Raw genomic sequence first — 13,094 nt, 5'->3', positions numbered from 1 at the left:
TGTTTTTTTTTCACACTGAAGGAGATTTGTTTACAAGTCTTAGATAACATGCCAATAAGGGCTGACATTTACAAAGAAAATTTACCCTACTCCAAAAATTTCCCTGTTCATTTAAATGAATTGTACAAGGCCATGACATGCAAATAATAAACACAGCAAAGATTTAACAAACGAAGAACAAATCCTGATGCAAAAATAACCTGATATAAGAGGATCTAGATGGGGTCCTTCAATTCTGTATTCTTTAACTTTTAAGCCATTTTTCTCTGTTCTTTATACATTTTGCCCCTTATTCTCTATTTTTTTGTATTTAAGCACCCAACTTCTCTATTCTTTATATTTTGTTCTGTTTATTTGTTAAAGACTAAAATGTACCTTTTGCATACAGAAGAACCAATAAACTTAACAGTGTTTTTTTGTTTTTTTTTCAATCAAGAGATTAATAATACAAGAGATTGACAGATCCATTTAATGTCCATATAATCTACTGAAATAATATACTACTCTTTCTAAATTTTTAAAACAACTTTTTCATGTACAGACATATTCCTTCTCTTTTTATTTTTCATTTTCAGTATTTTACCGGATATGGTTTAAAAGTTTGAAAATAACATATCTTTAAATATAAAGATTTTATGAGCAGTGGTAGAGGATATATAAAAAAATCAAACGTCATAAAAGGAAGGGTAGTGTTGTTAGGTCTTATTCTTCTTTCTTTTCTTTTTTTTTTGCTGAATAAAAATGGTTTTAAATCTTTTCTTAATAATTTCTTGATAAGGTTTTGAAGGTATTATTGAAATATTGTTTTGTGATTTTTGAGACAATAAGATTTTTAATTTCAAATTGAACATTATCAATGAAATCCTGAGGCGGCATTACATTACTAGATTTCACAATAATTGCCAATCTCTTGTATTATTTATCTAATACTTACAAATAAAAAGTTTTCAGTTTGTGTTTGTTTTACTTTTATAAGTATTATTATTAATATTATAATGGATTTTATTTTGTTCTGTGTTTGATGTTTTCTTAGCTGCAAGATGTTACATGATCTGAAATAATTCCTGTTTTAATACCTATCTTCAGTAAACTCCATGTGGTTAGGAAATGCTCTATACTCCATCAGAAGCTTAACAGAATCAAGATGGCCTTTACTACAGGCCCAGTGTAGAGCTGTCATTCCCTGAAACACACAAAACAATATGTAAATTTGAGTTTTACTATATGTTATTTTAGAGATAAGCTAGTTGAAAGTTTCACAATTTCTTTTTTACTTAGAGTTATCCCTCTTTGTGCACACAGCTATACTATTTTGATTCAACACTATAATAACCTTGGCTTCTGTTTCAATAAAAAAAAATTATATATTGTAGGAATCCCTCTTAAATAGATTAATATTAGCAACTTGATGCATATGGTTGAATTAACAACATATATAATATATGTTTGTAATAGAAAATTTAATTGGATGATAGTTTAATTCCCATGATATCCAGATCAATATCATGGGCCTATTTTCACAAAAATTCTTATGAGAAATAATACTAGAAAGTCATGAACCATTTCAGTATATCTTACATGTCTTATAATCAATTTTAACCCTTATTATTTTTGTGAAAAGATATGACAATTCAGAATACAGGAGTTAACTATTGAGAATTGACTATCAGGTTGTGATTCATGAAAACATAATTAAAATTTCTTATGTTGAGCGGCCTATCAAAAAAATAAAATACCTCATTGTCTTGATCATTAGGATCAGCTTTATGTTCCATAAGGACAGACATACAATTAACATAGCCACCATAAGCTGCACATTGTAGAGGTGTTCGTCTGAAGAAGAAAAAAGATTTATCTATACATGGTAAATTCAGACACTTTTGCAATGGGATAAGTTTGAAAATAAAAACTCACACTCTAAATTTTGAGAGCATTATTTCTATGCAGTATTTCATGATACATGTATTGCAATAATCAATCTTGCATTTGTGTTAATTGTTCAACGTTGAATCACAATGATGATAGCATGTAAAAATTTCTGAATTTACAGTATGTAGGGTAAATTGTCCTGTGAAATTAGACGTAGTAAATACATTCTGTCCACTAAAAGTATTTTCAAAAGGAAGTCTTTTTCATGCTATATATATACCATGCACAAATAAAATTTACACCAATGCAAAATGTTCTGGTAGAAATTTTTGCTACTAATAGGATAACTCAAAAATTTTTGTTAACCTGTTTATCTCCAAAACATCCTTCACAGTTTTCATGAAAGTCTATTGTTACATGTACATCATAAAGCTTTTATACAGATTAAGCAATATATTACTGTAAAATTTAGAAATTAATTCATTATTGCAAATCCTTGACTTCTAGCAAAAATGTGGAATTTAATTAACCCTTTCATCCCCAACGATGCCTTGAGGCATCGCCTGGCTCGCGCCCAACGATGCCTCAAGGCATCGCCTGTCGCGTGCCCAACGATGCCTTCAGGCATCGTAGAATTAATTCGACAATAAATGGACTGCACGAACCTAAAATGTTACGTAAATGCATGTTGGGTCGAATTAACGATGTGCATGTTCAATCTTTCGTAATATCTACTTGATTAGGGCATAGATGCCGTTTGAAATGTAAAATAACCTGTTTGAAATACCGAAGCAGGTGCAAAAAAAATATCCTGTCTCGAAGTTTAATCAGAGTCAAAATTAAAAACAAATGTGAGTGTTTTCAATCTACCATGTGTTTCCCTGGTGCACTAAAGTCACAACGAGGATTCTTGGAACTCATTTGCATATTGTTATGATTTTATATTTTCACAAATGGTAACTTATAATACCTATATGTGTAATTAAAACATACAAAACCGAGTATGTCTCGCATAGATCTTGATATTTTCTTCAATTTTTTTAATAAATAAATATTCAACAACTCTTTTCTTATCAACTAGCATTGAGCGTTGGAATGTGTATTCACATTTCATTTTATTTATAACTCTGACCTTATATCGTCCAATTAAAACTCGGGGTTCCCTTCTTTATACATGTGATATGTCATGTGATTAAAAAATGTCGTCTGTAAACCAAAGAACAAAATTGAAATGTCCGATTCTTCAGACGAGGAATTCTTAGGTTTTGAAGTCGATGAAATTCAACAGGCTGTTCAACGGTACGAACAAATATTACTAGATCAAGGAATTGGGGATGATTTTGAATTCAATACTTCAGGAAACGAGTCTGAGGGCTCAGAAACAGAACCGACCATTCCTATCTATAATGTCAATGACCAAGTAGTCCCAGATATAGACAATGTTGCAAACACCTGGCATCACAATTTTGATATTCATGAAAGGGGTTTACCTCATTTATTCACACCTAGAGGTCCAGATGGAAGGGCAACAGGCCCAGCTACCATTTTAGCTGCTGATAAGGGTCCAATAGATTTCTTCAAACTTTTCTTGAATGACATAATTTTTGAACATATAATTAATGAAACTGAAAGTTATGCCATCCAACAAATTGCTGAAAACCCAGACAGTAATAAATCTGCCTGGTCAAAACCTAGTTTGCCAGAAATTAAAGCTTTTATTGGTCTTTGCTTTTTGATGGGAATTGATGTTAAACCAGAAACCAAACTATACTGGTCAACTGATCCCTTCATGGAATCTCCAATATTCCGTAAAACAATGCCCAGGAATAGATTTATGCAAGTCATGAGGTACCTTCATTTCAGTGACAACCATAATGCACAACAACCAGGTCATCCATCATAAGATGTACTTTATAAAATAAGAAACATCTTGAATATGTTTAACACATCAATGAAAAGAGAATTTGTCCCTACACGCCAGGTCTCAATAGACGAATGCATGATCCCCTTCAAAGGAAGGGTCAAATTCAAACAATATATGCCAGCCAAACCAACTAAATGGGGTATTAAGATATGGGCATTAGCAGATTCAAATACAGGATACATCTGCTATACAGATGTTTATACAGAAAAAACTGATAGACAGAAGGCCAATTGGGTGAACATGTTGTAAAAAAATGTATAGAGGGGGCTGATATTGTTGGGCAGGGATATCATGTATATGTTGACAATTTCTTTTCTTCACCAAAACTATTCCAAGACCTGTTTGATAACTATCAAACTGCAGCATGTGGAACAGTCCGCAAAAACAGAAGCAGTTTACCAGCTGATTTCATGTTAAAACACCCTGTTGGTATTGATAATAGGGGGGACATGAAGTTTTTTCAAAGGAAGTCGATCTCTGGAGTCTTATGGAAAGACAAAAAAATTGTAACTGCAATTTCAACAATCCATGATCATTCCAGGTTTGAAGTACAGTGTTTGGTTCAAATAGATGGGCAATTTGATAAAGCAGATATACCATGTCCAAAAATCATAGTCGACTACACTAAATACATGGGAGGTGTTGACAAAGGGGACCAGTATATTCAGTACTACTGCTTTAACCAAAAAACCCAGAAGTGGTATAAACGGGTGTTCTTTAAATTTCTTTAAATTTTGAAATACAATGCATACAGGCTTTTCTTATTGAGTCCAAATCATCAAACCGTTGGAAACTCACCTGCTATGACATATCTCCAATTCTCACGTCAAATTGCCAGTAGTTTGATAGATGAGTACTGTGGCATTGGTACTAGAGGTCGTCAATCTGCAGCCCCAGTACCATCACGTCTTATAGAGAGACATATGCCAAACATTGTGGGGAAAAAGTCATGGTGTCATGTGTGTTGGATGAAGGTTTCCGCTGGTAAAAAGGACAAGAGAAAGCAAACAATGTATGGCTGTCTTGAATGTGGTAAACACTTGTGCCTACCAGAGTGCTTTACAGCCTACCACACAATGGCAAAATACTGTTAGCTATTAACTTGTCAAGTTACTCTTTAAACTGTTTGTTTCTTTGTTGGAAAGTTCTTTGGATGTTTAGAGCGTTTGAGACATTTAGTGTTGACAATTTATTCTAATCATGGAGTTTTTACTTAAATTACTGTTGGAGAAAATTATTTGAACTTTTAAAACTGTGAGAATAATCAATTATCAAGTAAAACAGTCTGCTTTCAACCAGTGGTTATCTGCATAAAACAACTTTTCATGTTTTCTGGGACTCCTTTCTTATTAAAGTAAGTAATTGTTTCACCTGTTCATAAAAGTTGACTTGTTATTTGACTTGTAGTTACTTTTTTTAGCGAGCGCTTGTCCGTAAAACTTATTGTTTCGTTTTACTCGCATGGTAAAATGTACTTAAACAACTTTAATATTCTGAAATTTTGTTACTGACAAATGGGTTGACATGTTATTCAACCGTTTTCATTCCGTTTCCTGTCTTGTGACAGCTGCAACTGTCCTACACCCCCATATACTAAACATAAGCGAAAACGCGCACCTATCTGGAAATTAATTCGGGCCGGTAACGGTCTCGTGCAATATTTTATAATGTCATAGAAACGCATAGACCAGTTCAATCCGGTAAGGAAAGTGTTAATGCAATTGCGTGCAAATATTTTATGAAGGAAAATTACTACTGAAATTATGAACATGATGAATGCAAGCTTTTATTTTTGCGAACCAATAACTGTCACATTTTTTGGCATTAATAAATACATCGCAATAATTTCTAAATATTCCGTACTAAGAATTATTGAGACAACACAATGACCCAAAAACAGTCCTGTAAAAAATCTAATATCATATAAAAGATTTATCAAAGCTTTATCAACTTGTATGAATTCAACATAGATTTTTTTAATAAATTCAAAGAAATTTTATAGCAATTAATAAAGGTAAACATACATTGAAAAAAGATTGATTAACAAAAACAAAATTACAAAAACACACTACATGTATATCAATAATATCTTACCCATTATGATCTCTGAAGTTTGGATCCACACCATATTTAATTAAAGTTTGACAAATGTATGCATGGCCTCCCAAAGCTGCCCTAAAATGAGAGACAAAAACATAACATCATCATTAAACTATATAGCTACAAATAAATCTGCCTATAGTAGGCAGTTTGTAGTAGTTGTTGTCATTTGTGGCGAAAACCATTTTTTTTTACTTGTACAACAAAGAGAAGCACATATTCAAGAAATCAAAGTAACTGCCTCAGTTAAGATAAAGATTTACATTAAGTGGAGCAAGATTTGACCACGAAATTTTGATACAAGGACAAACTCTAATGCCAATTTACTATAAGGACATTGAAAACAAAATTCTAATATGTCTTGTTTCATCTTTTCTTCAAAGTAATGTTATTATAGACCTTACTGCTATTTGAATATCTGCAACACTTGACCTGAGAATCTGCTACTCTTGAACTACTGACGTCATACAACAATCACTCTTCCTTTGTGGCGTCAGACATTTTCTATTGTGACGTCCAAATTTACAGGAAACTTTTTGATGTCCAGTAATGGCAGACAAATAGCAATAAGGTGTTTTGGTAAGATCATTTTTATCCTTACTATATATATATACTATATGTATCAACAATTTTTTTCCTCATGTGTATAAAAAAAATTTGAAGTCGAGAGAGGCATGAAGCAAATATAAACCAGGCTTTACATTGCTTTAATAATGTATATGAGCTAAAATCTAACTTACTTATTTTCTAAGTATATCAACAGGCCTTAATAACTAGTTCACAGGAACATGGACATTGTCAAGATCATTTAAAAAAAATAAGATAATTTACACAAATTCTAAAAACCTCCAGAAAAATCTGGTAGCTTTGGCTTTACAAGTCAACTATCTTTTTTTCAATTGGCTAACAATATGCAAAATTAAGCTAATCATATTCATTCCTCATTTTTTCAGTCAATATGCTTTTACCATATGATTAAGCTTTACAGATAAAACTCCAATCCCAAAAACTATAGTTTCACCTTATCACATATAAATGTGCTCATTCATAGCAGGGATCTTCTTTATTAGTTTTTTCAGTTATAACTAAGTATTTTTGTCTTTAAGTGCTCGTTTCTTAAATTCTATTCACAGTTTGTTAATATTCAGGTTAATTCAGAGCTAAACATATTGTGTAGACACTTGTCTAACATAAATTAAAGACAACATGATGACTTCAACATGCCTTCTGTTTTTTGTGTTGTTGGATTGTTTTCTGATTGACTAACACCCCCACATCATATTCATATAATTATCATTATACTAACCTGTGCCACCATTTTTATCAACTTGTTGAATATCTACATCAGACCGTAAGAAAACTGTGACCACATCATCAGCACCTTTCCCTCCCGCCCACATAAACGCTGACCTCCCTTCCACATCTGGTTCATCTACTACTATCTTGTATGTCAGGAACACAGCTACTGTATCCTAAAATTGATCCATCAACCAATGAATACAAATATGATTGAACTTCTATCGGCCATGATTTACTGGATGCAGAAGGAGATGCTTATTTTTCCAGGGCACCAAACCCATTGGTTCATGTTGTTTATTTTCATTTTGATCTGTAATATTTTTGAAACTGATGTTTGTTTCTACCTTTTCTCATTTGGTCACAGCGCTTTGTCCTTTACCAACTTTTATTATCTGTTGTGTTTTTGATATATCCTTCATTCACATAAAATTGTTATTGTTTAATATTGCAAATCGTATAGAGAGCATTAAATATATTTTGTGTAATGCTTTATCTATGGTTTTTGTACCCCTCATCATCTTTTATTTACAATAAGTGCAGTGTTCTCCCCAGGCTTTTCTCGATGTCATGTTTGGGTGAAGCCATACGAATGTAATACTAATAAAATGGTGATCAGAAAAATTAGAAATCATAATGTTCCAAAATGTCAACTCCTGTCAAACGTCATAAGGTTAATAGTACACTGCTCCAGTGGGTTACAAAACCCAACACAGAAACTGACAATGACATGATTGTGGGTCCTACATGTTCTACTTCTACAGCATCACCTATTAAGAAATCTTCACATTGCCAGTCTGGTGTTGACCCTTCATGGAAAAATACTTTTCCTTGGGTTTTGCAATATACAACTGCAGGATGATTATTTTGAGCAGCATAATTAAGTAATGTGCAATCTTTAATGATATCAATACTAACACAAATGCTTGTGATATCGTGCTAAAAATCCCCCATCTTGTATTTCAAAGCATTAGAAAACAGAAAGTCAGTGTCTAGAAGAAAAGCCCTCACACATTAAAACACATCACTAATTGGCTGCAGACCAGAAATGAAGTCTTTTTGTTTGATAGTAGCTGAGATAATTATAAGGGACATATTTGTTGGATTGATTGATTGGTGTTTAACACAACTTTTAACACTATCGTGCTCTTTCATGGCGGTCAGTCTTTATTGGTGGAGGAAACCTGAGTGCTCAGAGAGAACAACTGACCTTAGGTGTCGGAAAACTGACAATCCTAGTCAATTCAGATTGAGTCGAGTGCACCTGCCCTGTGATGAATTCGAACTGACAACCTTAGTGTTGACAGGCTTGTGATACAGTAGTTCGATTACTTAGACCTCTCAGCCACAGAGGCCCCTATTTGTAGGAGAACTTAGACCTCTCAGCCACAGAGGCCCCTTTTTGTAGGAGAACTTAGACCTCTCAGCCACAGAGGCCCCTATTTGTAGGCGAACTTAGATTCTCAGCCACAGAGGCCCCTATTTGTAGGAGAAATGGATAAACTGAAGAACAATAGAGCAGACAGTCAAAGTGAATGCAACAATATAGCTCTCACTCCTAGAGTAAAATATAATAACACAAAACTTACAGAATGATTATTTTGAGCAGCATAATGAAGGGGTGTGGCACCATTTGCATCTGCAGAAGCATAATCTCCACCATTGTCTAATAGCAGGGAAACAATTCCTGAGTGACCTGTAATATAGATACAAAATTCCAACATATTACAAGTTTTAGATCAAGATCTTTTTTTATTATTTTGTAAGGAAAATGTCATCTGACAGACCTTCAATGTTTGATTGAATAATATCAAATCAAATACTGTATCTGGCACCTGGCAGGTCCAGAGCAATGAAAAAAAAAAATTTCAAAGATTTTGAAAGAAAATATAATTGTAAAACCAAATTTTTGTATGTGCAACTTCAAGTTTTTTTCAAGATATAATGCAATTAATTTTGAGTGTGTGTTTTTAAAACCTGAATAAATTAACACAATATTTGTATTTGCAGTGTCCAGGTTTAAATTTTGCTTTTTCAAGTAAATGTAGTAAAATTCATTAGAAAATAAATTCTAAGGGTTTAAGGAAAGATCTATACAAATTCCATACAGCTTGATTATAAGGATTTTCTTTCATCACCAAAGCAATGGTTTAAATGAAAATATGCCTGAAGTTTTACACATAACATGTGAAAACATATGGGTTTCAACCATATTCAATTCTTTTTTTTTTGTCATTTGACAAAATATTTTCATTTCTATTACAGTTATTTACCTTTGATTGTAAGCTATGTTCCTAAAATTGTAGAGGTCAGACAATTTAAAACATAACAAGGGAAAACATATATGGGTTTCAGCAAAATTTAACTCTTTTTTTTCTTTTGACAAAATATTTGCATTTTATATTGCGGTTATTTCCCTTTGACTGTTAGCTAACGTACAACATTAAATTAAGCAGGGTTGGCAAAAACCCAGGTTTTATGAGTATTGCCCAGTCCAGTAGGAAATACTGGGAAAACCTGGGTTTTACCAGGTTTTACTGGGTTTTACCAGGTAATACTGGGCAATACTGGGTAATATAAAATACTGGCCTGAATTTTAAGGAAGATTCAGTGATCAAACACAAATGCAATACATTTAAGATATTTATAAACATATTTTGATTTATAAATAAGTTTACTTGTTTGAGAGTCTTATAATACAAGCGTATACACTTGAGAAAGTATTATTCTAGCAACTCTGAGACAAGTGTACATGAAGACACATTAGACAAATATTAATGGAAAAAGCCTTTCTCAATAATTCTCCTAAAAATCTATTAAATCATCCTTCTATCTAGATTGGTCAAACTGTTAACATAAAGCAAAAGAATTCATTTTTTTCAAATACATATATATAACTAATATAAAGAATTAACAATTACATGTAAGAAAAATTACTTTTAAATAATTTATATGTACATCACTAATTAATAAGTAATTATTCAGATTAGAACACAGATATGTTTATATAACAATAATCAGCCTTTTCATTTCTATGAGTGTTAATGACAGGACCCTGTAGGGTGTTTATTTAACAATATGATTGCATAGCAATTTAAATTTACAATTCACTTAAACACTGGGACCTGGGTTTTCCCGGGCGGGTAATACTTTGCCAACCCTGAACATATAATTTCACAGATCAGATAATTTTATTAACATAACATTTGAAAACAAGAGTTTCAACAATTTTTTGTTGTAGTCATTTGACATTTTTTTTCATTTTTTATTGTAGTTATTTCCCTTTGACTGTAAGCTATGTCAAGCCAACATTGAGAAACTGAAACTATCAACTTAATCACTATTCCTGAAACCAGGGCTAAAGCTTCTTACCTAAGACTGTAGCCCAATGTAGAGGTGTTCTAAACATATTATCTAAAGCTGATATATTACTGTTTACAACAGAAATCTGAAATATAGTTTTCAAATCATTTCATTAGGTTATTATTTTCTTATGGGAATTATTATTTCAAGGCTATTTAGATTTTGTTATATGCTTTTGTCATTTTTGTACTGATACAAGTATAAAAAATTAAAACATCTTATATTACAAAACAGTTCTCTAAATGTGTGAGATATTACAGTTTGTTTTGACAATACATTTATTTTATAATCTAAACTGTTTGATTAATGTACAAAAGTTACCGATCTTTTTTACACACAGGGATGTCTTTTTTTTCCCTCTCTGCTGTGGTATTTGCATAAATGTATATGCCATTTGAATTACCCATTATGGAGAAGTTTGAATTCAACTGTTTTTGTTAACATCTTGATAGTAAAGATATAATGTTTAAAATAATCACCTCTCTACATAATTCAGTGTAACTAAACAGATAAATCATGCCTAGGAGGAATATTTTAAAAAAAATCTAAATTTTGAGAAGAAATTTCACCTTCTCTCTACTCGTATTTCATGCAAATATTCCTCATGGAGATGATATATCTCTTCAATATACTTAATGCCTAAATATATCTACGCTTAACCAGTCATAGTAATTTTGCATGTACATTCAAAGACTCTTAGATTACTTTTTCTAAACCAATCTTTTCAATAGATAGGCAGTCTTAAAAGATGAATACAGTTAATTGTTCAATAAAAATGAGCCTGATACAAAGGCTGACTACAGACTTACTAGCACTTTTACAATAGATTCATTTCAATCAGCCACTGCTAAATGTAAGGCCGTTCTCCCTTCATAATCTGGCCAGTTTATAACAGTTGGTGTCGTTTCCTAAAAATATAGAAAAAATTGTAAATTTATGTTGGGAATGCATCTACTATGATAGCTACATGCAAGATATTTTCTATTTGTACTTTATGCGATGAGAAAAGAATCAAATATTAAAATTTTTTAAATTGTAAGTCTAAGCATGACTTTCATCCAAATGGTCCAAAAAGAAAAAGATGAAATGATAAAATAGTCTACAGATTATTTCGTAGACCCAAAAGATTGAGCAACATCAACTCCTCCAAAAACGGGAGGATGATCTAGTTGATCCATAAGGTCAGCTGCTTCTGCTCCACTTATTGAAACCTGTTATGCTACTCATGATAAAATGCTGTGACATTTGCGACAAGGTGTTAAAGCATCAAACAATGGCAGACATTTTCAAATTTATCAACAATCAGTACTTTAAAGCTCATTAATGTTAAAATTTTGAAAACCTTTACTTTTTGTTGTAAAGTACCTTTGTTCACACATTATAATTATATAAGTTTCATAAATTGCGAGAGAAACAATGGTTAGCACTGTTTTTCTATTTGCTCACTTTTTCATGCAAAAATCTACTGAAAAACTTTGCATTTTTGTTTATAGGTATCAAAATTTGTGGTGATCATTTACTTACCCCACAAATCAAAGAACTTTTAACAGTTATATACCAACCATTTATATATAATTAAAGGAAGGGTCTAGGATCTTATCACAAGCAAAAAACTGTAAGTCGTGCAATTACAAAAATAATACTTTTACACATTTTCAACAGCAATATGGAAGTCGAATTATTTTCTTTAAATTTGCATGATAAAAAAAATGTGAAGTTATAGAGTATTGTAAGCATTCAAAAATATCCAACGTATGGCAGAGAAAAATATTAAAATAAATGGAGAATGTGTCCATGGGACACAGATGATGCCCCCACTGCATATAACGTTACAAATGGCCATAACTGGAGAACGATTCGAAATTGATCTGTGTTTTGTGGTAATAAGCATTGTCTATAAGTTTCAAAACATTTGGTTGAGGCAAACTAAAGTTAAAGAACGGAAACCAATTTTGGGACGTAAGGATGGGTAACACTTAATATCCTCCGGTGATGGGTGGGGCATAAAAAAAAATCAGGATTTCCAAAAATAAATGGATAATCTGAAGAACAATAGAGCAGACAGTCAAAGTGAATGCAACAATATAGCTCTCACTCCTAGAGTAAAATATAATAACACAAAACTTACAGAATGATTATTTTGAGCAGCATAATGAAGGGGTGTGGCACCATTTGCATCTGCAGAAGCATAATCTCCACCATTGTCTAATAGCAGGGAAACAATTCCTGAGTGACCTGTAATATAGATACAAAATTCCAACATATTACAAGTTTTAGATCAAGATCTTTTTTTATTATTTTGTAAGGAAAATGTCATCTGACAGACCTTCAATGTTTGATTGAATAATATCAAATCAAATACTGTATCTGGCACCTGGCAGGTCCAGAGCAATGAAAAAAAAAAAATTTCAAAGATTTTGAAAGAAAATATAATTGTAAAACCAAATTTTTGTATGTGCAACTTCAAGTTTTTTTCAAGATATAATGCAATTAATTTTGAGTGTGTGTTTTTAAAACCTGAATAAATTAACACAATATTTGT

The 13,094-nt window shown here is 32.0% G+C and overlaps 1 protein-coding gene across 1 annotated transcript in view; it reads right to left on the bottom strand.

The window, feature by feature from the left end:
* Positions 1 to 13,094, bottom strand: part of LOC127736586 (inversin-like) — a 45,051-nt gene that overhangs the window by 5,406 nt on the left and 26,551 nt on the right. The window contains exons 10-15 of the mRNA XM_052247151.1: positions 12,681 to 12,787; positions 7,200 to 7,365; positions 6,634 to 6,640; positions 5,888 to 5,968; positions 1,737 to 1,833; positions 1,077 to 1,183 (exon numbers count right to left, since the gene is read on the bottom strand). Of these exons, the coding sequence (XP_052103111.1) occupies positions 1,077 to 1,183; positions 1,737 to 1,833; positions 5,888 to 5,968; positions 6,634 to 6,640; positions 7,200 to 7,365; positions 12,681 to 12,787 (565 nt within the window). The remainder of the gene's footprint in view (positions 1 to 1,076; positions 1,184 to 1,736; positions 1,834 to 5,887; positions 5,969 to 6,633; positions 6,641 to 7,199; positions 7,366 to 12,680; positions 12,788 to 13,094) is intronic.

Source organism: Mytilus californianus, unplaced genomic scaffold, assembly GCF_021869535.1.
Source record: "Mytilus californianus isolate M0D057914Y unplaced genomic scaffold, xbMytCali1.0.p SCAF_34, whole genome shotgun sequence".
Taxonomy (NCBI): Eukaryota; Metazoa; Mollusca; class Bivalvia; order Mytilida; family Mytilidae; genus Mytilus; species Mytilus californianus.
Note: the sequence above shows the minus strand (reverse complement) of the source record. Positions and strands in the feature narration are given on the sequence as shown.